General features: G+C 63.2%; 2 protein-coding genes across 6 annotated transcripts; both read left to right on the top strand.

The window, feature by feature from the left end:
* Positions 1-150: 150 nt before the first annotated feature.
* Positions 151-18,615, top strand: Atp13a2 (ATPase cation transporting 13A2). Of its 2 annotated transcripts, none has more exons than XM_026400846.2 (29): positions 151-237; positions 6,387-6,481; positions 6,578-6,760; positions 6,990-7,048; positions 7,207-7,321; positions 7,580-7,659; positions 8,706-8,783; positions 8,932-9,001; positions 9,521-9,655; positions 9,740-9,806; positions 9,882-10,013; positions 10,596-10,751; positions 11,273-11,383; positions 11,745-11,791; positions 11,865-12,053; positions 12,936-13,142; positions 13,604-13,699; positions 13,779-13,938; positions 14,035-14,155; positions 14,263-14,387; positions 15,642-15,802; positions 15,926-16,042; positions 16,129-16,208; positions 16,379-16,531; positions 16,613-16,709; positions 17,377-17,600; positions 17,680-17,831; positions 18,039-18,134; positions 18,208-18,615. In XM_026400846.2, the coding sequence occupies exons 1-29, from the start codon at positions 228-230 to the stop codon at positions 18,303-18,305; spliced, it is 3,414 nt and encodes a 1,137-aa protein (XP_026256631.2). In that variant the 5' UTR covers positions 151-227; the 3' UTR covers positions 18,306-18,615. The 2 variants fall into 2 exon arrangements, with proteins under 2 accessions (XP_026256631.2, XP_026256630.2); XM_026400845.2 differs by having other exon boundaries at positions 17,965-18,134.
* Positions 18,616-21,508: 2,893 nt separating this feature from the next.
* On the top strand, positions 21,509-26,927 carry Mfap2 (microfibril associated protein 2). 4 transcript variants are annotated; one of them, XM_026400841.2, is made up of 9 exons: positions 21,509-21,556; positions 23,539-23,612; positions 24,546-24,632; positions 24,829-24,855; positions 24,947-25,027; positions 25,143-25,187; positions 25,877-25,964; positions 26,165-26,238; positions 26,455-26,927. In XM_026400841.2, the coding sequence occupies exons 2-9, from the start codon at positions 23,576-23,578 to the stop codon at positions 26,556-26,558; spliced, it is 543 nt and encodes a 180-aa protein (XP_026256626.1). In that variant the 5' UTR covers positions 21,509-21,556; positions 23,539-23,575; the 3' UTR covers positions 26,559-26,927. The 4 variants fall into 4 exon arrangements, with proteins under 4 accessions (XP_026256626.1, XP_026256623.1, XP_026256625.1 ...); XM_026400838.2 differs by having other exon boundaries at positions 24,543-24,632; XM_026400840.1 differs by lacking the exon at positions 21,509-21,556 and adding an exon at positions 22,537-22,771.

Here is a 26,927-nt window from a genome sequence, read left to right as displayed (position 1 = left end):
CTGGGACTACAAGTCCCAGCAGCCCGGGCGCGTCGCGGACGTGGGCCGCAGCTGGGGCGGGGCTTGGCGGCTGCACACAGACTGCGGCAGCTCCGAGCCGCGCCGCCGCCGCGAACGCAGGTGCCCGCCGCGTCCCGCGCCCAGCCCGCGCCCAGCCCGCGCCGCCAGGACCGCGCCCCGCCGGGGCCTTGCGCACGCCGGGCCGGCGATGAGCGCGAGGAGCCGACATGAGCGCAGGTGGGTGCCCAGCCCCGCGCGCCCGGCCCGCCCCGCGCAGCATCTCCCGGGGCGGCGGAGGCGACACCCTCACAGTGGGTTTGCGACCCGGGGAGCAGCCCCGGGGCGGAGATCTTGGGCCCCCTCCTCCTTAAGGACACCCGTCCCCAGGCCTTGCCCCAGAGGCCAGAGCCTGGGATGGCGCGGCGACGGCCGGCTCCCTCCCTCTCTCCTACACCGTGGCGGGGCTGCCCGGTCGTGAGGGGCCGCGGAGGCGCCCCCTTCCACCAACTGGGATCCAGCCTGAGTGACAGTGTCCAGGTGGGGAAAGTGGTGCACCACCCTAGGCCCTCGGGGCCTCTGGGCAGGTAATCCCCCGGACTGAATGAATGGGGTTGGGGAAGCCAGGGCTCCTCAGTGACTGGCTAAGTGTCGGGGGCACAACCCGCCCCAGATCCCCTATCTCGGGCCTCCAGAGGAAGCCTGTCAGCACCAGACCCGAGGACCACACCCTCCAAGGTCCCCATCACGGGCATCAGAGCCTAATTCCACCAGCTGGGAATGAGGCCCATAGAGCTCTCCTACCCAGATGGGCCGCAGCTGCAGCCCTCTCAGTCTGCCTCTCCACACCTCCTCTGCAGCCCCCAGCCCAAGTGCATCCAGGTGAGAAAGGGGAAGGAGAGGCGGGGTGCTGCTCAGTGGTGGAGCTCTCGCCCAGCACGCACAGGGTTCCGTCCCAGCACTGCAAGAGGAAAGGACAGGACGAAAGAGGAAAGATGGCCCCCAGACTCCAGATCCAGATATCATGCAGAGTCACCAGGCTCTAGCCTGGTGATGACAGGGGCTCCAGGCCCCAGGGACCACAGTGAGGTGGGAGGCAGTCGCCCTGGGCCGCTGCCAGGTCATCAGCAGGAAGCGGGGGCTTCCGCAGGAAACAAGAGGTTCCCAGATGGTTTTGACTCTGGCCTTTCTGCCCTACACAGCTGGCGTCATGGCTCCAGGCCTGTGAGTTCAGACCATGTCCAGTCTTGGCCACTCATACCTGCGTGACTTTGTACAGGCGAATCAACACCTTTGGGTTTCTTTTTTTCACCACCTCTCTCTGTAGTATTTTTAGTTGTAGATGGACAATACCTTTATTTTATTTATTTATTTTTACATGGTGCTGAGGATCAAACCCAGTGCTTCACACATGTAAGGCAAGCACTGCACCACTGAGCTACAACCCCAGCTCCTCATTCTCTTTTATTTAATTTTTTGCAGTGCTGAGTGTTAAACCCGGGCCTTGGGCATGCTAGGCAAGTGCTCCATTGCTGAGCTACCCTCCCAGCCCTCAGGCCTTATTTTAAATGAGGTGTTTTGTTTTGTTTTGGTGGAACTGGGGATTAAAGCCAGGATCACTGAGCCACACCCCCAGCCCTTTAGAGACAGGGTCTCACTAAGTTGCTGAGGCTGGCTTTGAACTTGGATCCTCCTTCCTCAGCCCCCTGAGCTGCTGGGATCACAGGCATGCGCCATCGCGTTTAAAGGAAGTTCTGATCTATATTTTCCATGTGAAGATGGACTAAAAGAGGAGTGCATTCTTTCAGACCCACATTCCCAGCTTTCCCTTTCAGGTTACGTGACCCTGGGCAGGGAGCCCCATTCCTCAGTTTCCCCAACTAGTCTGTCCCTCTGTGTTGAAGCGTGTAAAGACAGTGAGCCAGGGCACAGAAGCCTCACAAGCCCTCGCCATGTGGCCGCGGTTGCTCAGGACAGCAGGAGCAGGCATCTCTGGGACAGTTGTCACCCCACCCAGGCTGCAGGGGCCTGCTCTGGGCTGGCCCGAGCTGGCAAGAGCTCAGATGCCTCCCGCCTCCGAGCAGCCAAGCTGTGAACAGAGATGAACAGCCCACTCCAGTGTTTTGACAGGTGTCCTGCAGGACAGTGGGCCCTGGGCTTGGCCCTTGCCAGGACTCCAGAGAGTTCCACAGATGTGACTTCCTCCTCCTGCAATTTCCTCCCCCTCCCACCCACTTCCCAAGGTTGACTGGGAAGTATCCTAGTGAAATGGCGAGATAGACTGAAGGAAGAACTTCCCAGAGGGAAGGAACATAAAAGCCCTTTAGGAAGGGGTTGGAGCCTGTGTGCCTCACAGGGCTGGGTGGTGTGGCTCTTGGCACCATGTGTGGCCTCATGTTCCACCATGTCTGTGGGGTGCATTCTTCATTCACTCAGTGTTTACCAACCCTGGCATGCAGCGGGCCCCGCGAGGAGGGCCTGGGAGAGCCCATGCAAGGCCGTGGGCCCGGCTGGCAGCAGTGGGTATGGTGGGCAGTGTGGGCTTCCCGGCTTCAGGGGCTCGTGAAGGGTGAAGTCGGGCCAGCACAGCCCGCTGCTTTCCCGTGCCCGAGATCGCTGCAGCTTGTGGCTTGAGGGCTTCTGGCGCCGGAGGAGCTGTGGAGCAGGCCTGGGGCAGGGGCACAGCTCTGGGTTTCAGCCTAGATGATGGCAAGGGAAGGATCTGTCTGGGAAGTGGGCCAGAGAAGCCACACCCCTGGGCAGGGAGCCGCCACCTGCCAGGCCTGCAGAACCTCCGACACCTGCTGTGGTGGCTGCTCCGGCTTCCTCTGCACCAGCTGCACACAGGGTCCCTGGGGTCACCGCCCTAGAGATGGGCAGCGGAAGGCCGGAGACACCCAGGCCCCTGCTTGTGAAAGCCAGCTTGCCTGGTGGAGCCAGCAGCATGACTAAACGTTGACTCAGGCCCTGGGTGGCGCTTACCCCTCAGCCGCATCTCCAGCCCTTTCCATGATTTACTTTGACACAGGGTCTCACTAAGTTGCTTTTGGGCCTAAATTACCCAGGCTGACCTTGAACTTTGCTGTCCTCCTGCCTCAGCCTCCTGGGTTGCCAGGATTATGGGCATGGGCCACCGTACCTGGCCCAGGAGCACAGTCTATGACAAAGACGTGGCGGTGACAAGAGGCTCTGCCCTGTACCTCCAGCTCCCGGACTGTGAACCAGGGACAGAAGCAGCTCCAGCTTCACAGGCCGGGGGAGGTGTGCCCCGGTGACCCTGAGGTGCCCTTTCCCCGACGCCATGGAGGGCAAGAGACTGCCCACCCTGTGCCGCTCGGGAGCCGGTCTCAGGGGGATCAAGGGCTTTGGCAAAGCCCAGGTGGGACTCCAGGGCCGACCGTCCCAAAAGAGGCAAGAAAAGGCTGTGGCCTTCTGGTGGCCAAGGACGTGCAAACCTGGCCCTGCAGACACGTGTTCTGAATGCCCTCCGCCCCCACCAGGCGCCTGCCCCCAGGCCCTGGAGGAGAGCGGAGGCCACAGCTGTCCCCTTCTGCAGATGGGGGAGGGGAGGAAAGGAGGCGCTGCCCTGGCCAGCGGCCCCTGCCGAGTGTGAATGTGTGTGTGTGAGAGAGTGTATGTGTGAGTGTGTGTGTGTCTGTGTGAGTGTGTGTGTCTGTGTGTCTCTGAGTATGTGTGTGAGTGTGTGTGTGTCTGTGTGTGTCTAATTGTGTGTGAGAGTGTGTATGTGTGTGTGAGTGTGTCTGAGTGTGTGTGTGTCTGTGTGTGTCTAATTGTGTGTGAGAGTGTGTATGTGTCTGTGTGTGTGTGAGTGTGTGTGTCTGAGTGTGTGAGTGTGTGTGCACTGGCCCCCTGGAGACCAGCCTCTCTGGAGCTGGCCCTGCTGCCCTTGCTCTGAGTCAGCCTGCGCGGGGAGGCCTGGGTGCCACAGGTGGGGCCTTGGTCCACTTGGTTTCTGAGTCATCGTTTGACCGTGGCCGCAGGGGGCTCGGGCTGTGTCCTGTTGTCTAAAGGTGTCCCCGTGAGCCCGCAGCCCAGGATCGGCACTGACCCTGGCTGCTCCCTTACTGGTGGCCTTTGTGCTGAGTCTCCACCCTGAGCTGACCCCAGGGTCTCGCCAGGAGAGTGAGATGAGACGATTCCTGGAGGCTCAGCTGCCCCTGTCACCTGCACAGCGCTCAGACGCTGTCAGCTGTCCTTTCTGTTCTCAGCACCACGGTGGCTGTGACCGCCCTGGTTCCAGGAGCGCTGGCAGGAGGGCCTGATGGGGAGATGCCCCTCGCCTGGGAAGCCCAGGGCGCGCAGTGTGGCGAGAGTCCTGCAGCACCAGTCTGGGGAGGGGACTCTCGAGCAGCTCTCCTGGGCTCGCCTGGGCTTGTGTCCTAAAGGAAGGAAGCGCTTTTTATCTCCTCTTGCCTCCACCCACGGCTTCTCAGGGGTCTGGCACGCTGGAGGGTGAGCAGGGGGCCGGTTTTGACCTGACCTCAGCCGCCAGGGAGAGGTGAGCCACCACCTCAGGGTGGACCAGACCCCGAAGGCGCTGGCTGGAGGCCCACCCCTGCCCTCGCCCACCTGCTCCTCTGCCACCCCCTTCTGGCAATGAGCCAGGTGAGGGTGGCCCCCAGCTGTGAGCGCAGGTGTGCAGCTGTAGCCTGGTCAGGAGGACAGCAGGCAGGACAAGGAAGGGGCCCAGTTCCCTCCAGCTGCTGGCGCTATGGTCACCCACACCCCGGATTCTCTTTCTATCAGACAAATAAACCCCTTGTTTAATTAAAAAACAAACAGAGAAACCCAGCTTGGGAGTCAGCCTGCCTGGGCCTGCGACCTGGAACTACCGTGTACCTGTTGAGTGATCTTGTGACAAGTTACTGAACCTCTCTGAGCCTCTGCTTTTGTACAGAACGGGAATGATGATCATGGTTCCCCAGCAGGGCCACTGTGTGAACCAAAAGGACCAGGAGCAGAGCCCGTATCTGATGAGTCCTTGGGGAATGGTGGCAGGCCTGGGGTGTGTGTGTGTGTGTGTGTGTGTGTGTGTGTACACGTGTGTGCTCGCTGACAGGGATCAAGGGCCCCAGGCATGCTTGGCGAGTGCTCTGCCTCTAGCTTCCCCCTCAGCCCGACTATTAGGTGAGTGCACTACCACTTGAGCCACATCCCCAGCCCTCAGCCCGACTATTAGGACAATTTGCTGGACTCAGGAAGCTGCAGAAGCCCGAGGGTCAGTTGAGGCTGGGCAGGTGGGACCCCAGCAGCTGTTTGGGACTCTGGCTTGTTAGGAAGAAACTTAGAAGGGCTCAGATTGGGGGAGTGCAGGTTGAGGGGACCCCAGAAAACCAGCCTGCCCACACCTGCCTGGCTTTCTGGGCCCCTTAAGGAACTTTCCAGAAGCCCTTGTGAAGTGTGGGCAGCTGCCCAGCGCCCGCGCTGCCCCGCCCCTGCTGAGGAACTGATTCTGCAGGTCTAGGGAGGGGCCCAGCACCTACGTGTGTTGTCGCAGGTCCTTCAAGGTCAAAGAGGCCCAGGTGGTGTCTGACCAGCACAAGGGCAGAGAGGCCCAGCCCCTTGGGCTCCACAAGACCCTCGGCCCTCTTGCTCTGAGAGCCCAGCTCAGCAGCAGGGGAGGCCTGGGAGGATGAATTCCGGCAGCAGCCTCAGATGGCCGTCTGGAGGGACAGCCAGCAGGCCAGATGATAATCAGTCCGGACTCCTCAGTGTCTGCTCACTCCAGGCCTGGGCTGGGCATCAGGACCGACGAGGACAAGTGGCCCTGACCCCACCTTTGGGGTAGGGCAAGTGAGGATAGAAAGAGGGACACTGAGTCCCCACAGGCTGACAGCCGGCCATGGGGCTCAGGGCGCTCAGAGGCCCATCCCCTGTTCTGGGTCATACCCCTTGGAGATGGCCCACACAGGAGGAAGAAAGACACTGGTTAGGAACCAACTGAAGGAGCTGGGGATGCAGCCCAGGGGGTAGAGTGCTCGCCCCTGGGTTCAATCCCCAGCACCACCAAAAAATAAACACTAAATAAAAACGACAACAGAAGCTGGGCCCAGTGGCACATGCCCATAACCCCAGCAGCTCAGGAGGCTGAGGAAGGAGGGCCCCAAGTTCAAAGCCAGCCTCAGCAACTCGGCAAGACCCTGTCTCTAAATAAAATATAAACCAGGGTTGGGGATGTGGCTCAGTGGCTAAGCACCCCTGAGTTCAATCCCGGGTCCCAAAAAACAGAACCAGCGGAACAGGCAGGGAACAGGCCCGGGAAGACCTGGGCTGCGGGATTTGTCTGGCGGGGCTGGGGGCTGGGGGTGCGGCTCTAGCACGGCAGAGAAAAGGAGCCCCAGAATGACCCTTCTCCTTTCTGCCTCCAGACAGCAGCCCCCTCGTGGGCAGCACGCCCACCGGCTATGGGACCCTGACGATCGAGACATCAATAGATCCCCCCAGCTCCTCAGCTTCATCCGTGGTAGGTGGCCCAGGGCGCAGGGGACCGGGGACGGGGGCGGCAAGGCCCAGCCCGCCCCGCACGGCTTTCCCGTCCAGCGCCCCCCTCTGCCCACAGAGGCTCAGCGGCTACTGTGGCAGTCCATGGAGAGTCATCGGCTATCACGCCGTGGTCTGGATGCTGGCCGGGATCCCTTTGCTGCTCTTCCGCTGGAAGCCCTTGTGGGGGGTGCGCCTGCGCTTCCAGCCCTGCAACCTGGCCCGCGCCGAAACACTCGTCATCGAAATAAGAGACAAAGAGGTGAGGGCCCGGCAGCTGGCGCTGGGACGGGCAGTGGCCAGGCCGTGGTGCCGGAGGCTCGGGTTCCGTGGGGCACCAGGCCCGTGGTCCTCTCTGGACCGCAGCTCTTCCTCCAGAGCCTTGGGCACAGGGGCTGGCTGGCTGGGCGCACCTCCAGTCTCCCCTTTGGCCACCTGGCTGGGGGCGGGGCGGGGCCTCTTCCAGGGCTGAGTCCGCGCCTCTGTTCCAGGATAGCTCGAGGCAGCTCTTCACGGTCCAGGTGCAGACGGAGGCCATCCGGGAGGGGAGGTGAGGCGGCCCCGTCGCCCCTTCTAGAAGCCCCCACTCCCTCTGCCCCTCCCACGAAGACTCTGGTGCCTCCATCCCAGCAAGGGATGCTGGCTCTGTGGTTTGGGGAGCTCTGGGGATAGCCCCAAGCTGCAGAGTAACCCCCAGCTCCTCCCCAGCCTGGAGCTGCCCCCACAGGCCCAGGCAGAGGATGGCCGGAGCCAGGTGGCTGTGGGGGCAGCCCCAGAGGGCATGTGGAAGGACACCGCCGCGCTCCACAGGCGGCAAGAAGCGGTGAGTGGACTCGCTGGGTTCTGGACAAGTCCTCGTCCCTCTCTGGGCCTCGCTTTCACCATCTGTCCAGTGGGAGGGTTGGGCTCCATGTTCTCCATGCACCTCCCGATCCTGTCTTCCCCAAGGAGTGGGTGCCACCTCCTGTCCAGCCTCTCCTTCCTGTGACCCTGGTCCCCCTGCCCTGCCTCCCTCCCTTGCCCCCACTCACGGCCCCTCACGGGACCAGGGCTCCCTCCTACCCTGCCTCTCCCCTGCCAGACGCAGGTGCTGCGGTACTACGTGTTCCAGGGCCAGCGCTACGTCTGGATGGAGACCCAGCAAGCCTTCTACCAAGTCAGGTAGGAGCCAGGCCAGTGCAGCCCGTGTCCTTCCCCAGAGCAGGGCTGGCCCAGGGGCGTGCAGCAGCCTGGCTGGTCCAGGCACCCTCTCGGCCCCAAGGAAACCTTGGGAAGGTCACTGAGCTGCTCTGGGCCCTGGGGCCCCTGCCTGTAAACTGCGGGGAGGTCACCCTGGCCTCCTGGGGTCATTTTGAAGGGGTAGTGTAGGTGAAGCCCCACACCGCCTCTGGCCCGGGTGCTTGCCCTGCTGTGAGCCTGCCTAGGACTCTGGGCTCACCATCTGCTTGGGGTTCTGACCCACCTGCCAACAGGTCCTAATCTGAGTCTCAGAAGCAGAGCCCCAGATGAGGTTCGGGACAGGGAATAGTCTGGAAGGTGATCCTGGTGGCGCTGGGGAAGGGGCACCGGGAGGGGATGTTGTTGGGCTGTGGCCTCTCGGGCACCTCTGGGGATTTCCTGGGATCAGTGTAGAGCATGCACCTCGGGGTGCTGTCCCCCAAGGAGGGAGGGCGCTCCTGACCATTTTGGCTTGTGGCAGCTCCAGGGAGCTCACTGCCACACTCGGCCACCTGGGCCCCGTGTGTTTGGGAAGCCAGGAAGGTCCTCAAGTGAAGACAGGTGTGTGCCACTCTGCAGGGACAGGAGCAGGGCTGGGGCATGGGTGTCGCGTGAGCGCGGGCACTCTCCAGTGCACTCTGTTCACGCTGTCATGTAACCCGCCGTGGCCCTGTGAGGTGGGTACCGTCACTGTCCCCGTTCTGCAGATGAGGCTCAGGGGTTTGGTGACTTGCACAAGGTATCAGCATAGACGATGTTCGTCACTGAGTAATAGCTACCCTGTCACCACTAACACCGCCACCGTCTCTTGCTGTGCTTCCTTGGTGAGACGGCAGAGGAACGAGGATGTGCTGAGCCCAGAGTTCCTGACGGAGCTCCTTCCTGGTGCTCAGCAAGGGCCTAGAGTCCCGAGTCCCCAGCCTGTTGGGGACGGGGGGATGCAGAGCTCAGGCCCTGTCACCTACATGAAGGTCCTCTCCCCCATCCAGCCTGCTGGACCGTGGCCGCACCTGTGACGACATTCACTGCTCCCGCTCTGGCCTCAGCCCCCAGGAGCAGACCATGAGGTAGGTGGGTGCTGCCCGGGCCCCTGCCCAAGAGCTGGGACCTACCTCGCCCACCTTCCATCCAGCTGCCTTCTTTGGGGAGCTACGTGACCCTGGGAGGGTCCTGCAGCGCCGCCCCTCGTGACAGCCTGGCCGCCGCCTCTTGTAGGAAGACCGTGTACGGCCCCAATGTGATCAGCGTACCCGTCAAGTCCTACCCCCAGCTGCTGGTGGAGGAGGTAGGCCCCCATGCCCCTGCTCTGGCGCAGAGTTGCTGCGTGTCCTTGACCCAGGGCTGGCCTCCACTGGGCCACTGGACAGAGGCAGAGCAGACCTGTTGTCCCCTTCTTGGTAGCGAGTCACATCAGACCCCAGTCAGCTCAGCTGGCAGGAAACCAGGTCAAGGACTTGGAAGTTCCCTCAAGGCTTGGGGCAGCCATGGGGGGCAGCCCGCGGGGAGGACGGGAGGCAGGTCCCCACGGTCAGGCTGCCCCTGGAGCCTGGTGCCCTCCTGTGTGTGGTCACAGCATGTGAGTGAGGCCAGACGCTCTGTGTTCACGGGAGGGAGACGAGGGAGGTCAGGGACCTGCACACATCTGACCCTTGGGCAGACCCCATGAAAGAGGGCGGCCTGCGGTCAGGCTGAGAGACACGGCAGCCTTCGCCCCGCCCGCCTGTACCTCCGGAAGGCCTGGCTTTGTCCTGTGGCCCAGCTGCCCTGGCCCAGGCCCTCACGCTGCCTCCCGTGCCTCCCCCAGGCGCTGAACCCCTACTACGGGTTCCAGGCCTTCAGCATCGCGCTGTGGCTGGCTGACCACTACTACTGGTACGCACTGTGCATCTTCCTCGTGTCCACTGTGTCCATCTGCCTGTCCCTGTATAAGACCAGGAAGGTGAGCGGCGTGAGGCAGGCAGGGGTGCGGGTGGTCCCCGCAGGGCCGCCACCCACCCACCTCCTCTTGTCCCCATGCCTACAGCAAAGCCAGACCCTGAGGGACATGGTCAAGCTGTCCGTGCGGGTGCGCGTGTGTCGGCCTGGAGGAGGTAAGGGGCCAGGGCCGGGTGGGAGGCTGGTGGCAGCCAGGGCAGCAGCCCTGCTGAGCCTCCGCCTGCCCGCAGAGGAGGAGTGGGTGGACTCCAGCCAGCTGGTGCCCGGAGACTGCCTGGTGCTGCCCCCCGAGGGCGGGCTGGTGCCCTGTGACGCTGCCCTGGTCGCCGGCGAGTGCGTGGTCAACGAGAGCTCCCTGACAGGTGAGCCCCCGCAGCAGCCTCGTCCTCCTTCCCGTCCGCCTCTGCTTGTGGCGCAGGGTTTGCTTGCAGTGGCTTGTCCTCCTTCTTTCGAGTCACGATCCTGGCTTCAGCCCTGGCTGACCCCAGGCCACTGAGCGGGTGGCTTGACCTTGTGTTTCTTCTCCTGGGAGAGGGGAGTCGTGGCCCCTGGACAGGAGGGGCTCCCAGTGCGTGTGAAGAAACGCCCACATTCGGGGCTTGAGGACCCCGAGGCACCTCGGAGGACATGGCGCACAGACAGGGGTGGGGGTCCTGTTCACACCCTTCCCAGAGTGGCCCCAGGGAAGGCTTCCGGGGGTCCTTCCAGAACTGTCTCTGCGTTGACGTGACCTGCGTGCAGGGATGCGCTCTCACCTCCTTTGGTTGTCGTGTGAGATCACGCTCTGTGCTCTGTGCTCCCGGGGGACACACGTCCTGGGCAGTGATTTCACACCTGGTTACAGTTACCTGAGACCCAGGGCTGGTGGAACGATCCTGGGCATGGTGCCTGGTTTTGGGGCGGGAGGGGATGGCCCTAAGGGCCTCACACGACGTCCTTCCCAGGGGAGAGCGTGCCAGTGCTGAAAACAGCCCTGCCCGAGGGACCCAGGCCCTACTGCCCAGAGGCACATCGGCGGCACACACTCTTCTGCGGGACCCTCGTCTTGCAGGCCCGGGCCTATGTGGGACCCCAGGTCCTGGCGGTGGTGACCCGGACAGGTACGTATCAGAAGGTGGGGAGGAACGCTGGCTCAGCACCGAGACACAGGAGACCAGGGCCCGGAGCCCCACCCCCACCAGCTCTGCCCCTGCTCCGCTGTGTCGGGCCAATCCCTGTCTTAGCAGAAGTTGGGCCAGACTGTGACCAAGTCCCCAGGAGCCAGCAGGGAGGTTATAAGTGCTGGAGGGGGAGGCACATGGCAAGCAGGAAAGAGTCCGGAGTGCCCCCCCCCCCAGCGACTCTAAGGCTGGGCAGGAGGATCCAAGTTCAAGGCCAACCTGGGGAACTTAGTGAGACCCTGCCTCAAAATAGAAAAAGATGAAGGGCTGGGGGTGTGGTTCAGTGTTAGAGCGTCCCTGGGTTCAGTCTTAAATACCACCAAAAAGCAACCCATGGGAGGCCGGGCTGGCCCGTGAGCATCACATCTCAGCACCCCAAGGTGACACGGGTGGGTGGGGGGTCGGGAGACCTGCCCCCAGCCCACGGTTCTCCAGCCATGGCTTCCCTGCCTCTTCCCCAGGGTTCTGCACGGCTAAAGGGGGCCTGGTGAGCTCCATCTTGCACCCGCGGCCCATCAACTTCAAGTTCTATAAGCACAGCATGAAGTTTGTGACTGCCCTCTCTGTCCTGGGTGAGTGTGCCCCTGCATCCCACTCTGCTGGTGGCCCCAGCCTGGGTCCAAGTCCCACTTACTACAGAGTACGGTGGCGCATGCCTGTAATCCAGTCAGTTGGGAGGCTGAGGCAGGAGGATCATGAGTTCAAAGCCAGCCTCAGCAACTTAGCGAGGTGCTAAGCAACTCAGTGAGACCTGTCTCTAAATAAAACACAGAATAGGGCTGGGGATGGGACTCAGTGGTTGTGTGCCCCTGAGTTCAATCCCTGGTACCTCCCCGACAAAAAAGGGCTAAAGGGCTGGGGATGTGGCTAGGGTAGGGCACCCTGGATTCCATCCCCAGCCCCAAAAACCTGACCCCCTCCCCGCCTCCGCAGCTGTGCTTGGCACCGCCTACAGCATCTTCGTCCTCCACCGCAACCGGGTAAGCCCTGGGCCGGGCGGCGGCGACCAAGTCTGCCCACGCCTGCCCTCAGCGCTCACAGAGCCTCCTGCAGGTGCCTGTGAGCGAGATTGTGATCCGAGCCCTGGACCTGGTGACGGTGGTAGTGCCACCCGCCCTGCCAGCCGCCATGACCGTGTGCACACTCTATGCCCAGAGCCGGCTGCGGGCACAGGGCATCTTCTGCATCCACCCGCTGCGCATCAACCTGGGGGGCAAGCTGCGGCTGGTGTGCTTCGACAAGGTGGGCTGCAGGCGGGGCCGAGGGCGTGGGGACAGCCACGGGCCCCACAGGGCTTCCGCCAGGCCTCCTCACCTGGGCCCAGCAGCCTGGGGAAGGCCTGGCTCATGCTGGGTCCTCCTGAGGTGGACACGCTCAGAGGCCACCCGTTCCCACCTCACCCGCTCGCGGTCTGGTAGACAAAATGCCCAAGGTCATCTGTTCACTTGTTCAAGATCCATTGAGGACCTACTGCGTGCCTGGGTCCAGCAGTGACCAGCCCAGACGTCCTCACAGACACATACCTGTGTGTCCCCACCAGAATAAGCAAAACAGGACACTCCGAGGGCTTAAGGAGGGAGCGTGGGGCACCTGATGGGGGGCACGGGGGACAGCTCTAGGGAGGGCGGGGGAGGAAGGGTCCTCCCAGCAGCAGGGCCCGGTGAGCAGTGGGCGAGACCTGGTGGGCAGCACCCTGAGCAGCAGAGCCGTGGGCTGGACATTATCCCGAGGGTGTCAGGGGCCAAAGGCTACGTGAGGGGCGAGGTCAGGTTCACACAGGCCCCGGGCTGGTGCAGGAGCAGGTGTGTGGCTGGGCAGGCGGAGCCCGGCATGGCGAGGCGGCACTCGCCCCGTGGTCATTCACCCAACAATGGGCAGAGCGGCATGCTGCCCAGAGCCAGCCGCTCCCCCGGGACCTGGGAGCAGACGCTGGGGAGGCAGGGAAGTCCCATGTGGGCACCGAAGGCAAGATCCACCTGGAGACGGGGAGGATGGCCTCTGGAAGAAACGCAGGGTGGCCTCTGGCTCCAGCTCTGGCTCCCACGTCCCCATGGCACTGCCAGGCTGGGGTGGGTGCCACCAGCGGGGCACAGCTCATCCCAGGACTCGCCACTGTCCCTGCAGACGGGCACGCTCACGGAAGATGGCCTGGACGTGATGGGGGTGGTGCCCCTGAAGGAGCGGGCCTTCCTGCCGCTGGTGCCCGAGCCCCGCCGCCTGCCTGTGGGGCCCCTGCTCCGAGCACTGGCCACCTGCCACGCCCTCAGCCAAGTCCAGGGCACCCCAGTGGGTGACCCCATGGACCTCAAGATGGTGGAGTCTACCGGCTGGGTGAGGAGGCACGCCTTGGGGCAGTTGGGCCGGACAACTCGCCTCACGCTCACTCGGGTCTCCTGGGGCGGCCTGTTACAGCCACGTCGCGGTAACAGCGGGGCCTGGCGCTTAGTGTGGCCACAGGTGGGCACTGAGTGTGGCCACAGGCGGACGCTGAGGCCCAGCCTTTGTCCTGTTGTCCTCCCTGGCCCTCCTACGCATGCTTAAAACCTATCCCCCAGGGAGGGAACAGGCCAGTGGACATGTGGAATAACTTGTCCAGGTCACCCGATGACTTAGAAGCCACAAAGCCAGGGTGTGAATTTGAGTCAGCCAGACTCCAAAGCCCGCGCTCTTAACTTCTGTACCATCCTGTCTCCTGTGAAGGAAGTCTTCCAGGAGTCTAACTTGAGTCTCCCCTGCTGCCTGGCTCTGTGGGCCAGGCCCCTGGATGCCAGCCTTCTCTGCTTGCCTCCCAGGTTCTGGAGGAGGGGCCAACAGCAGACTCGGCACTTGGGACTCAGGTCTTGGCAGTGATGAGACCCCCACCTCGGGATTCCCAGCTGCAGGGACCGGTGAGCTGGGGTGGTGGTCTGTGTGGTGGGGCCTGGGGAGGGCTCCGAGCCAGGACCTCAGCTGTCCCCCCGCCTGCAGGAGGAGCCTCCGGAGCCAGTGAGCATCCTCTGCCGCTTCCCCTTTTCCTCTGCTCTGCAGCGTATGGACGTGGTGGTGGCCTGGCCAGGGGCCACTCAGCCCGAGGCCTATGTCAAAGGCTCCCCAGAGCTAGTGGCAGGCCTCTGCAGCCCTGAGACGGGTAAAGGGGCCGGGTTGGGCACTGGCACAGAGTGAGCCGGGTTTCCAGCCTCTGCCTGTCCCCCGCTCTGTCCCAGTGACACCCCTCTCCCTGCAGTGCCCTCTGACTTCACCCAGATGCTGCAGAGCTACACAGCTGCTGGCTACCGCGTTGTGGCCCTGGCCAGCAAGCCACTGCCCATCGCACCCCGCCTGGAGGCCGCCCAGCAGCTGACGAGGTGACCCGTGCGGTGGGCAGCCCAAGCCAGGGAAGATGCCTCTGCCCAGTGACCGGGAAAGGGGAGTGGGCCACCAGGTGACCTCTGACCTGTCCTCCCACCTCCAGGGACACTGTGGAGCAGGAGCTGTGTCTCTTGGGGCTGCTGGTCATGAGGAACCTGCTGAAGCCACAGACGACACCGATCATCCAGGCTCTGCGGAGGACACAGATCCGCACCGTCATGGTGACAGGTGCCGGTGGCCGCAGGGCTTGGCTCGGGAGGGTGGAATCGGCTCAGTCCTCGGCAGAGGGAAGAGGTGCCCCGTGCCCCCTCCTGGGGCATCTTTCGGGGGCCAGGCCATTTTCAAACCTTCTGTGGATCTCCATGTCTCAGGCCCAGATGTCACTGCCACCCCCACTTCCCAGATGAGGAAACCGAGGCTCAGTGGAGTGACCTCCTGAGCCCAGATGCGGCGTCCGTGCGGGTTGCAGCCCAGCCACTCACCCCCCCGCCCTGGTGACCTCTGAATCCCCGTGTCCACCTCTGAGAAGTGGGGGTGATGGTGTTACCCCAAAGGCTGTGATGCTCTCGGGGAGCAGAAGAGATTCTGAGCAGAGGAAGGCGGCGGCAGCTCATTAGCCATGTCCCTGGCACCCCAACTGTCACCACGCACGCGCACACACACTCACACAGACTCACACACTCACTCACACACACACATACTCACACACACACTCACACAGACTCACACACACACACACATACTCACACACACACAGACTCACACACACACACACACATACTCACACACATGCTCACACAGACTCACACACACACACATACTCACACACACACAGACTCACACACACACACACACACATACTCACACACATGCTCACACAGACTCACACACACACACACACAGACACACACACACACACACACACATACTCACACACACACAGACTCACACACACACACACACACACATACTCACACACATGCTCACACAGACTCACACACACACACACACAGACTCACACACACACACACACATACACACATGCTCACACAGACTCACACACACACACACACAGACTCACACACACACACACACACATACTCACACACACACAGACTCACACACACACACACACACATACTCACACACATGCTCACACAGACTCACACACACACACACACACATACTCACACACATGCTCACACAGACTCACACTCACATTCACACACTCAAACTCACACACTCACACAGACTCTCATACACACAGACTCTCACACACACAGACTCTCACACACACTCACACACTTGGGCATGCTGTTCCACGAGCCAGGAAGCACCCAGTGTCTGAGGAACCCGAGCCCAGTCCTGTCTCCCCAGGGCCCCCCCAGGGCCCAGCTCTACTGGGGAGGAGGCAGGTCCAGAGGGTCAGGGTGAGGATTGCCCTGGGCAGCATCAGACTTTGACCTTCCCTGCTCCTGCCAGGGGACAACCTGCAGACGGCAGTCACTGTGGCCCGGAGCTGTGGCATGGTGGGCCCCCAGGAGCACCTGGTCATCATCCACGCCACCCACCCCGAGCGGGGACAGCCGGCCTCCCTCCAGTTCCTGCCGGTGGAGTCCTCGGCAGCCGTGAACGGGGCTACGGTGAGACTGGCCCCTGGCTCTGAGTCCACCACCCTCACCAGTGAGCCAGCCCTGTGTCCCCTGACCCGTCCCAGCTCTCCAGGGGGGGCAGGGAGGGCTAAGCTGAGCTCCCTGGGCCCCCAGGATCCTGTCCAGGCTACGAGCTGCACCGTGGAGCCAGAGCCCCGGCGCAGCCACCTGGCCCTCGGAGGGTCCACCTTTGGCGTCCTCAGGAAGCACTTCCCCGAGCTGCTGCCCAAGGTAGGGCTTCCCCGAGTCCCCGGCCCCCACACTCGCCACCCCGCCTGGCTGGCGGCTGCCTCAGCCCTGCCCCTCGCTGTGCCCAGGTCCTGGTGCAGGGCACCGTCTTTGCCCGCATGGCCCCCGAGCAGAAGACGGAGCTGGTGTGCGAGCTGCAGAGGCTTCAGTGAGTGCCAGGGCGGGCTGGGCACGGCCCGCGGCCCCCCCCAGGCCCTTGAGAGTGCCACCCTCGAAGCACCCGCAGCCCTCCTGGGTCTCTGGTGTCAGAAGCCACCGTGGCTCTGCTCAGTCCTCTGCAGAGAAGGCGGTGCCCACCCTGCGCACCCTCTCCGTCAGGTACTGCGTGGGCATGTGCGGAGACGGCGCCAATGACTGCGGGGCGCTGAAGGCAGCCGACGTGGGCATCTCGCTGTCCCAGGCCGAGGCCTCGGTGGTGTCGCCCTTCACCTCCAGTGTGGCCAGTATCGAGTGTGTGCCCATGGTCATCAGGTGAGCCGAGGGGCTGGTGGCGAGGGTGGGGCACACCCTTGGAGCCAGCCTGGCCCCTCATGCCCGGCCCCTGCCACCTAGGGAAGGCCGCTGTTCCCTGGACACTTCGTTCAGCGTCTTCAAGTACATGGCCCTGTACAGCCTGACGCAGTTCATCTCGGTCCTGATCCTCTACACGGTGAGCACCCGCCGCGCCAGGTCCAGAGCAGGTACCCAGCGGTGCCGCTGGGAGCCCGGCAGATTCTCTGTGGCCTCGAGCCTTGGCTCTGCCACTCACCAAATCAGGCAGTGGGACTGACACAAGGTGGAAGCCCTGGGCATGGGGCCTGGCGCACAGTAGGTCCTCATGTGCTAACAACTTGCCCCTAATTCTGGGAGCTCCCAGTCTGCAGGGGAGACGGAGGCAGAGCCCAGGCAGGGGACAACCTGCAGACGGGGCAGGGGTCCGGGCTGCCCCAGATAGCAGCTTTTTGAGCAGGGGCCACTCGCCCGGTGCTGAGCATGTCCTTTGTCCCCCAGGAGTGAGGGTGTGTGGGGGCAGTGCAGATCTCGTACCTGTGTCTGTCCCCACGTCCACCTTACAGCTGGGGGCAACAAGGCAGAGCCCAAGCCCCCCTGTCAGGCTGGGGGTCCCCCACCCTCAGGTTTAGGCAGACTGAGGGCCGGACAGTGCTCCCCACATTGGGTTGGGGGCTCATCCTAGAGTAGGGGCTGTGTCTCCCCGAGTCCTGGCCCCTCAGATGGGAGGGCAGGGTGCCTTTGCTGTCATTCTGTCGCTGGGGACGGCCCTGGGGCTGGACTGGGCCAGGTCTCAGTGGCCCCTCTGTCTCCCTCACCTGCCACAGATCAACACCAACCTGGGTGACGTGCAGTTCCTGGCCATCGACCTGGTCATCACCACCACCATCGCGGTGCTCATGAGCCGCACGGGGCCAGCGCTGACGCTGGGCCGGGTGCGGCCGCCAGGGGCGCTGCTGAGTGTGCCGGTGCTGAGCAGCCTGCTGCTGCAGGTGGCCCTGGTGGCTGGTGTGCAGCTGGGGGGCTACTTCCTGGCCGTGGCCCAGCCTTGGTGAGTGGGGGGCGGAGGGGCTTCCCCCATCTGGCCCCTGCCCGCTCCACTGCACACTTACCCGGACCCCGACTCCCAGGTTCGTGCCTCTGAACAGGACGTTGCCCGCGCCCGACAACCTGCCCAACTACGAGAACACCGTGGTCTTCTCCCTGTCCAGCTTCCAGTACCTCATCCTGGCCGCGGCCGTGTCCAAGGGGGCGCCCTTCCGCCGGCCGCTCTACACCAACGGTGCTGCTGCGGGGTGGGGTGGGGGGCCGGCTGGGAAGGCAGATGGGGGGCCTCTGAGTGGAGCGTGGGTGTGCGTGGGTGTGCGAGTGTTCCAGGGCATGGCTCCCTCGCTGACGGACTCCCCCACCCCCAGTGCCCTTCCTGGTGGCCCTGGCGTTCTTGGGCTCTGTCCTGGTGGGCCTCATCCTGGTCCCCGGCCTCCTGCAGGGGCCACTAGGACTGAGGAACATGGAGGACACCTGCTTCAAGCTGCTGTTGCTGGGTCTGGTCGCCTTCAACCTCGTGGGGGCCTTCATGCTGGAGGTGGGCGGCCCTGGGCCCGGGAGGGGGATGGGGGGCTCGGCCGGCAGCCCCTTCACACCCTGCCGCCCCGCAGAGCGTGCTGGACCAGTGCCTCCCACCCTGTCTGCGGCGGCTCCGACCCAAACGGGCCTCCAAGAAGCGCTTCAAGCAGCTGGAGCGGGAGCTGGCTGAGCAGCCCTGGCCGCCGCGGGCCGCTGGCGCCGTGAGGTAGTGCAGGCTGTGGGCGCGCTGGACACTGGACACTGGACTTCCCTGCCTCTGAGCCACCGACCGGACCCGTCTCTAGAGATGCCACCGCCATCGCCTCCCACAGCCCTGAGGTTGGCCGTTTTCACACTCCTGTCCCAGACAGCCTGGCCCACCTCCTGCCCCTCCCCGGAAGTGCTGACTGTTGTCCCCCACTTCTGACCGTGCCGGGTAGAGACGGCAGCCACCAACTCCATCTGGACCTGCTGTCAGTTTAGCCAATAAAGTCATGATATTTTCCTGGCTTGGCCATGCCTGGCTCTACTTGAGCACTGTGGACCTTCCTGCTGCCCAGGAGGACCCGCACAGCCCCTCTGCTGCCCAGATCACGCTGGACAGTCCCCGCTGGGCCTCCTGTCATCCTCTGTGTGGAGCCGGGGCATGTACACTGTTGAGCATTTACACACATTGCCCTCTAATCCTGCACTGCAGGGACTGTCCCCACTTTGCAGATGAGGGACCTGCGGCTTAGAGGTCAGGAGTGGGGCCAGAGCCCTGAGATCCAGCCAAGCTCTTGGCTCCCCTGTTCCCCTTTGGGGGAAGAGGAAAAAGGGCAGCTGCCATCCCTCCCCCTCCCCCACCTGCCACCCCCACCTCCCCGGTGGTGTCTGTGGTCCAGTCCCTCCCTCAGATAAAACCAGGCTCCAAGCCCAGTCCCCCAGCCAGAAACACGCACTGTCCCCCCGGGAAGGGTGGGTGTGTTGACCTCATCCCACCAGCGGGCCGTTGGCCAAGCCCCTCTGCTTTGGAGATGCAGCTCTGCCTGGCTCCTGGGCAGCAGAGAACAGGAAAGAAGGCCGCTTCCTGCCTTCCAGAGGCCCCTGCCAAGCCCATTGCTGGAACCCCTGGTGCAGTCCCAGCCTGCCCTCCTAGGAGCTCAGGAGATGTTGAGTCCAGCTCGGGAGAAGGAGGGTGGGTGTGAGACGTAACGGGACCTCAGGCCTATGCCAGGCCTTCTGCACTCTGAGCTGAGTCCCCAGCTGGCCACAGTTCAGGGCGAAAGATTTTTTTTTTTTTTTTTTTTTGTAGTTGTGTATGGACAGAATGCCTTCATTTAATTTGTTTATTTTTTCCTTTATTTTGTTTATTTATATGTGGTGCTGAGAACGGAACCCAGTGCCTCACACATGCTAAGCAATGCTCTCCCACTGAGCTATAGCCCCAGCCCTTTGTTCTTTGATAACAGGCATTGAACCCAGGGGTATTTAATCACTGAGCCACGGCCCCTGCCCTTGGAGGGTCTTGCTAAGTTGATGAAGGCCTAAGTGGTTGAGGTTGGCTTTGAACTTGAGACCCTCCTGCCTCAGCGTCTCGAGTCGCTGGGATTACAGGTGTGCGTCACTGCACCCAGCTAGAAGGTGGTGCTTAAAGAGCCTTGGGCGGACATTGAGAGACCTGGTCAAATTCCTCCCCTTCCCTTAGCAGCTACCAGGCATGGGCCAGGCCCAAGGCTAAAGCGGGGAACAAATAAAACAGTCCCAACCTAGGGGGCTTCGGTTTCCCCTCTCCTACGTCAGAGGGATTGGGGTTGACGGTCGGGAAGGCCAAGGGAAGCCAGGGAGGGCTGGGGACCTCTGCTGTCCAGGTGGGGGCAGGTACAGATGCCCACCTTGGTTCATTTGACAAAGGAGCACTGGGAACTGACGGGCACAGGACATATTGAGTCCCTGCCTAACAGGAACTGAGGGGAAGGAGGTGGGAGCAGGGCACAAGTGGATAAGACGGGCAGTCCAGGCTCCTATCAGGGTGTTTCCACTCGCCTCCCAGCCTACACCCCAACGGTCACCCCTGCCTCAGGCCTAGGCCTAGGCTCTCTCGGACAGGCAGGGCAGGGCTGAAGACTGCCCCAGAGGCAGGGGACCTATGACCCCCACCCCCACTACCCAGCCCTCTCTCCTGGGAGGCTGGGTACAGGCTCACTCTTCAGTGGGAACTGACCTGCTGCTCCCAGCCTGGCCCTGTGCCGGGTGAGCAAAGACTGAAGATGAGCAGGGACAGAGCTCATCTGTGCCTCCATGGGAACCAGGAGGGCTCATGGGGAAGGGGACAAGACACAGGGCAACCAGACATCGGTAGACAGCACAGCAGTGAAGTTGGAGAACCTGTCCTGAAGAGAAAGGGGAGGCTCTTCTGGGGGACAGGAGAGGCTGGACCTGGTAGAGAAGGTGGACCTGGTGGAGAAGCTGGACCTGGTGGAGAAGCAGTGGGGAACAAACAGCCTGAGCAAAGGCCCAGGGGCAGGAGAGGGAGGGGCTAGCCATAGGAGGCAAAGCCAGACCATAATGAAGGGCAGAGTCCTGGGAGGCCACAGGAGAGTTTAGCCTCCATCCTGGGTACCATGGGAAGCTGGAGAAAGGTTCTAAGTACAAGGGGGCCACGGCCAAGGTGGGAGGAAGACACAGATGAGATTGGCTATCCAAGCAAGAGGTACCAGTGAGAGACAGTGGACAGGGCTGTCAAGGATAGGTAAGAGGGGCAATTGGCTGGGCACTGGATTGGAAGCCAGGCTGAGGGCAGAGGAAGAAGTCTGGTTAATGGGAGGACGGATGGGATCCCCTAGGGACTGGGAATGCCTTCCAGGGACATGTCTGGGAGAGGTTTGGGTGTTTGTTGGATCTGAGGTGCTTTGGGGACATTCCCGGGGCCTGGACCAATAGCCAGTGGGACACCAGGACCTGGTCAGGGCTGAGGACACGCCATTTACAAGAGCCTGCCCCGGGCCAGGCTGCTGCGCGGGAGGCGTCCAGGGAGACTGGGCAGCCGCTGGGGAGCGGGGAGCGGGGAGGGATGCCAGGCCCGTCCTGGGAGCCAGCGGGAGCCGGGCTGCGCTCCAGCAGCCTGGCCTTCGGTCACTCCTCGCGGAGGCTTGGTTTTCTCCTGAGAAATGGGGTGACACCCGCGGGGCCCAGCGCCGGGCGAGGAGCCGCGACGACGGGGCAGAGGCGCTCTGCGCGGCTTGCGGCGTTGGCCCGACGTGAGCCGCTCACGGGCGCCTCCGCCCCCGGGGCCTCCCGGAGAAGGGGGCCAGAGCCCCGAGGGCGCTGCGTGGCGGCGGGAGGCACCGCTCGCGTTAGGACCCAGCGGCTCCGGGGCTGGAGGCGGGCGCCGGCCGTCGGGGCGGGCGCGGGGCGCGGGCGGGCGCACTCGGAGCGCGGCGGGCGCGGTGGCCGGGACAGGTAGGCGCGCGCGGGCGGGCGCGCGGGGACCGCGGCGGGCGCGGGGGCGGGCGGGCCGGGGTGCGGGCTGCGGGGCCGCGAGCGGGGGGAGGCCGCCCGGGACTCTGAGCCCCGGGCCTCCTGGGCGGGTCTCGGGGCACCTGAAAGTTTGGGGTCGCCGCGGGTGAGGACGCGACCTGGGGAGGGCCGGGGGCCGGAGCTCGGGGGAGGAGCTCGGGACCCCCGGCCTCGTTCCCGGGAGGGCGGAACGTGGCGGGCGGGGGTCGCGGAGCGGCCGAGACAGCGGCGGAGACAAAGAGCAGAGACCGCGGGGAGCGCGGCGCCCGCGGCTGATTGTTCCCAGCTGTGCGGCGGCGTCCGGTTTCCGCGGGACCCCAGCCCGGCCCGGCCTCCGCAGCGGGCAGGGCCCTCCCTGGGCCGCGGCCAGCCCGGGGGCCGCTGGTCCCCGCAGCCTGCACGGCGCGGGCGGGGGGAGGCGGCGGCAGCCGGTGGGGGCAGTTCTGCGCCCCCAGCCCCCAAGACCATGGTCCGGACGCTTGGAGACGTGGTCCCCTGCGAGGGATCCTCTGCTCCCCTTCGACGGCCCTTCCCTAGCCCGCCGGCTTCCCGCCCTCGCCCTCGATAAGCCTGGGCCTGGCGCCTTCGTGCTGGACAAGGACTCCATGCAGGGGCCTCCCCCAGCCTCTTGAGGCCTCTTGAGGCCTCCTCATGCCCCCACTCAGGAACTCCTCCTGAGAGGTGACAGCTCCAGCTGGCCTGGCTGCCGCCAGCATGGGTGGGGGATGGTGGTCCCCCTAAGATGAGGAAGCCAAGGGTTTCTAGAACTGGGATGTGTGAGTCCTGCTTCTGGCCCCACATTGAATGCTTGGGATGGGAATGGGGTCTGAGAAGCCTCAGTTTGGGAGAAATTGGGCCCAGAGACCCTGTTTCTAACCCCTTCTCTGCCTTTTCCAGGGGGAGGGGGGCATATCCAGCTAAGTTTGGGTTTCCAGTTAGCTGTCTGAAGAACTTCCTGTGCTGGGCGGGGAGGGGACCCTGCTGGATGGAGGAGCCTGGGACTGTGTCTTCACAGATCTCCCTGCAGTAGGCTGACAGTCTTGAGGTCACCCTCCACTGAGCTGGAGCAGGACAGGGGGACCTGGAGGCTCCACCAAGCCCTCTTTGTAACCAAGACTGGAGGCTGGACTCCAGGCGTTCCTGAATGGCATGAAACCAGTGAGAGCCCTGGGCCAATGCTCTCGCCCCCCCCCCCCCCAATCACACACTTGTCATACACATCAGGGGATGCAGGACCCCTGGGCTGGGTGACATCACCATCCCTAGTGCCACAAAGCCAGGGCCCACAGAGCCTCCTCAGGCTCCTCCTAAGTGCTTCCTGCTGCAGACAAATAAACCTCAGTCTCGTGAGTCTGGGGCGAAGACAGCCAGGTCTGGGGGGGCCTGGATCCTGGCAGGAGAGTTCTGGGGGCTGGGAGCCCTGCCCAGCCCTGGCTGCTCTGGGGCCCCTCAGGCCCACATGCACGTGGTTTCCTGCTGAGCAGCATACGCAGGGCCCAGGGGCTAATTGGGAACAGGTGGCAGACCTGGCAAAATGCTTAGTGGGGGCTGTGGGGCTGGCTGCAGGGCTGGTGCCCCTTGGACGTGCCTGGGATCCAGGCACCCACGGAGGGGCTGGACCTGGGGGGGTGCAGCCAGGGAGAGAACAGCCAGGCTGTGTGGGGTGGGGGGCGGCTGCAGAAAGGTCCCTTTAGTGCACAGGGCGAGGTGGGGTCTGTTCATTTGTCAGGATCAGCCCTGGAGCCAGGTCGGAAGCCCCTCCTGCCCTGCCACACAGGCTCCTCCAAAGCAGCCCCACCCCAGCCCTGTCCTCCAGTGCCTGGCTTCTGTTAAAGTGCCTTCTCCAGGCTGAATTCTGGGACGGAGGTGGCTCTGTGGCCTGGGTTATCAAGCTTGGGTGCAGCTTTCTGCTCCTGTCCCCCTAGCTGTCCTCTGAAACCACCCCAACCTCACTCCGTGGCCATGAGAGCTGCCTACCTCTTCCTGCTGTGCCTGCCTGGTGAGTGACCACTGGAGTAGCGGTGGCTGCCCGGTGGAGTGCAGTGGGGGGTCTGGTTGGTTTCTTGTTGATCTTGGTTTTTTGGCACTGGAGATTGAACCCGGGGTGCTCTGCCACTGACTCCATCCCAGCCCTTTTTATTTTTTACTTTACAACCGAGTCTAAGTTTCTCAGGTTGACCTTGAACATGGTGATCCTTACTGGGGGTGGGAGTTGTGAAGGGAGCTCACAGGGAGTCTTTGCCATACCTTGTGGCCAGGATTCTGTCCCCCAACCTTCCACAGCATCAGGCAGGCAGGGTTCTGGAGGATGGGCTCACTCGAGGCCCCAGGATCCAGGCTCGTCTTATCACTGTTGGAGCCAGTGTGCAGGAGTGGGGCATGCAGAGGCTGGGGGTCTGGAAACCTGGGTTCTAGATGCATTTGGGGGCAAGGCAAAGGCCTTGTGAGGTCTTAACAGTCATTCATTCACTCAATAAACATGTCCATTTCTTACAATGTGCAGGCTCTGGGTTAGGCCCCGGGGACACAGCGATGGACTAGGCAGACAGATCCCTGCCCTTATCAGGCTGCTAAGCTAGGGAGAAGAGGCCGGCTGTAGCCGTGTAGACGGGATGAACTCCAGGGTGTGTTCAGTGCTGTGGTGGAATAAGCAGGAGGGCGGGGGGCTAGGGGTGCCCCTCAGCAGAGGTGACAGTTCAGGTGAGTCCTGAGGGAGGCAAAGGCCCTGAGGCAGCAGGAGGCAGTGAGGGGAGGGGCCGGGTGAGGTCAGGGGGGTGACACAAGACCAAGGAGCTGTGGGCCTGTGTGGGAGAGGAAGGGGTTTGAAGCCTTGAGTCCAGGAGTGCCCTGTGACCTCCATCTGCCTTCCCGGAAATGTCCTGGGCCCCTTGTCGTCCTTTGCGGGCACCCATGTGCTGTGCTTCCTCAGCAGGCCTGCTGGCTCAGGGCCAATATGACCTGGACCCTCTGCCCCCATTTCCGGACCATGTCCAGTACGCCCACTACAATGACCAGATCGGTAAGGGCTGTGCCTCCCCAACATGTCCCCCAGCCCTGCCATGTCAAAACCAAGCCCCAGATATGCATGGCTCAGCTGGGGCCCAGTGGGGTAGGACCGCGGGATCCTTTGGTCTGGCTTGTGGCTCCTTGGCAACCTCCTGGGGGCAGGGGATCAGCCTGACCCGCACCAATTCCACCTTCCTTTTCGCTTTCAGACCAGCCAGACTACTACGATTACCAAGGTATAGGGCTGGGGCAGGCAGCTGGGGTGGGGGAGCCCTTGGGGACCCAGGAAGGGAAGGGGAAGCAGACACCTTGATCATCCCCATGCAGAGGTGAGTTCTCGGTCCCCTGAGGAGCAGTTCCAGTCCCAGCAGCAAGTCCAACAGGAGGTCATCCCAGCCCCCACCCCAGGTAGGCCACAAGCTCCTCCCACTTGAGCTCCCTGTCAACCCTGGGAGTAGGTCGGTGACCCCCTGCTCTGAATAGACCCCACCCAGTGACTCCTGCCTGCCTCTTTCTACACCAGAACCTGGAAATGTGGAGACGGAGCCCACGGAGCCAGGGCCTCTTGGTAAGAGCTTTCTAGAAGCTGGAGAAATGGAGGCATGCTCTGCTCCCTCCCTGGCCGTGGTGCTGGCAGGACTGCTGTTTGGGGCCCTGTGGGCTGCGGGTGCTAATGTGGGGGGCTGGGGCAAGCCGGCAGCCCCACACCCTCCAGTCTATCTCCAGCGCCCACCCCCAGCTCTGGGAGACTCCCACCACCTGCCATGGACCTGGCCAGAGGCCCTCTCCTCAGACACTGGGAGGGGCAGGGGGTGTGCAGGAGGGGGCTTCCTGCCAGAAGAGGGACCGGGTGTGCCTGTGGCCAGGCAGGGAAGGTCCCAGGCTGGCTGAGCAGTGTCCAGCCAAGAGCCTGAGAGATGGCATGAGACTCGGTAGCCTCATTTGAGTTGCTGAGTGCAGGTTCCTCGGAGCACTTGTGTGTGTGCTTTTGAGTAGGTGTGGACTTGTGAGGCCACAGGGTGGGTGTGAAGATGTGTTTGAACTTGTGTTGGAGTATGAGCTTCTGAGATTATTACGGATGTTACATGAAATCGAGCAGCCTGGAAAGTCCAGCAAAGCCATGAGCACTGGGCATGCATGGGTATCTGGCTGGGCCTGGGGGCGTGAGGCACCTAGAGACTCGAGAGCGCTTGTCAGGTTGGCAAGGTTGGGGCTACCCTCCAGCTGAGCTCAAGCGTGGTCCCGTCTGTCCCCCAGACTGCCGTGAGGAACAGTACCCGTGCACCCGCCTCTACTCCATCCATAAGCCCTGCAAACAGTGTCTCAACGAGGTCTGCTTCTACAGGTGGGCACCGGTGGGCGCACCCCGGGACGGCGAGGGGGGCACGTGGAGGCAGCAGCAGGGGCAGGGAACGGCTCCGGGTAGCCAAGGTGGGAGTTTGGGGACCATGAATCCTAAAAAGGAGCTCAACTCTGAGGGTGGGCCTGGGCCCAGTGGGGACAGGTAAAAGTGGGGCTGACACCTCTCCCGACCTGTCCCCTCAGCCTCCGCCGTGTGTACGTGGTCAACAAGGAGATCTGTGTCCGCACAGTGTGTGCCCATGAGGAGCTCCTCCGAGGTAAGAGCCCATCTCCCCTCGCCACACCCCCTTCATTTTCCAGCAGCTGCTGGCCCCAGTGGGTCCATTCAGGAGGCCACGTGCTGGGCTCGCTTGAAGGGTACCAGGAGCACCCCTCTCTGCCACTTCATCCTCAGAACCCCCAAGAGACCTGGGGGACAGCAGTTCCCATCACACACCCCACCCTCACCCTCTTCCTTCCTGTCCCCCCAACAGCTGACCTCTGTCGGGACAAGTTCTCCAAATGTGGTGTGATGGCCAGCAGTGGCCTGTGCCAGTCTGTGGCAGCCTCGTGTGCCAAGAGCTGCGGGGGCTGCTAGGGTAGAGCTGGTGCCCAGAGCCCTGAACCCTGCTCAGCTCTTGGAGCCTCGGGCCCTGCCTGACCTGGTGCTTTTCTGCCCGTCCCAACTCCCCTTTTATTCTGTCAAGTTAGTGGACTGCAGCCCTGGGGATCCCGAGCTGTGCTGCCCCAGGCCCTGCCCCCAGCCTGTGGCCACCCCCAGGGCACAGTGGGGGCCCCTGCTGCCCAGCCTCCACCCCCTGGGTGGGGCATCCAGGCCTCTAAGTGGGCCCTGGGTCCTGATGTGCCTTATCAGTCCCTCTGAGGACAGTCCCCCCTTGACAGTCCCCAGAGGTGGGCTGTGCCCCTCGCCCCAGTGGTCTGCTTGGATTTCCTGCAGCCCCCAGGC

This window comes from Urocitellus parryii, chromosome 11 (genome assembly GCF_045843805.1).
Source record: "Urocitellus parryii isolate mUroPar1 chromosome 11, mUroPar1.hap1, whole genome shotgun sequence".
Classification (NCBI taxonomy): Eukaryota; Metazoa; Chordata; class Mammalia; order Rodentia; family Sciuridae; genus Urocitellus; species Urocitellus parryii.
Note: the sequence above shows the minus strand (reverse complement) of the source record. Positions and strands in the feature narration are given on the sequence as shown.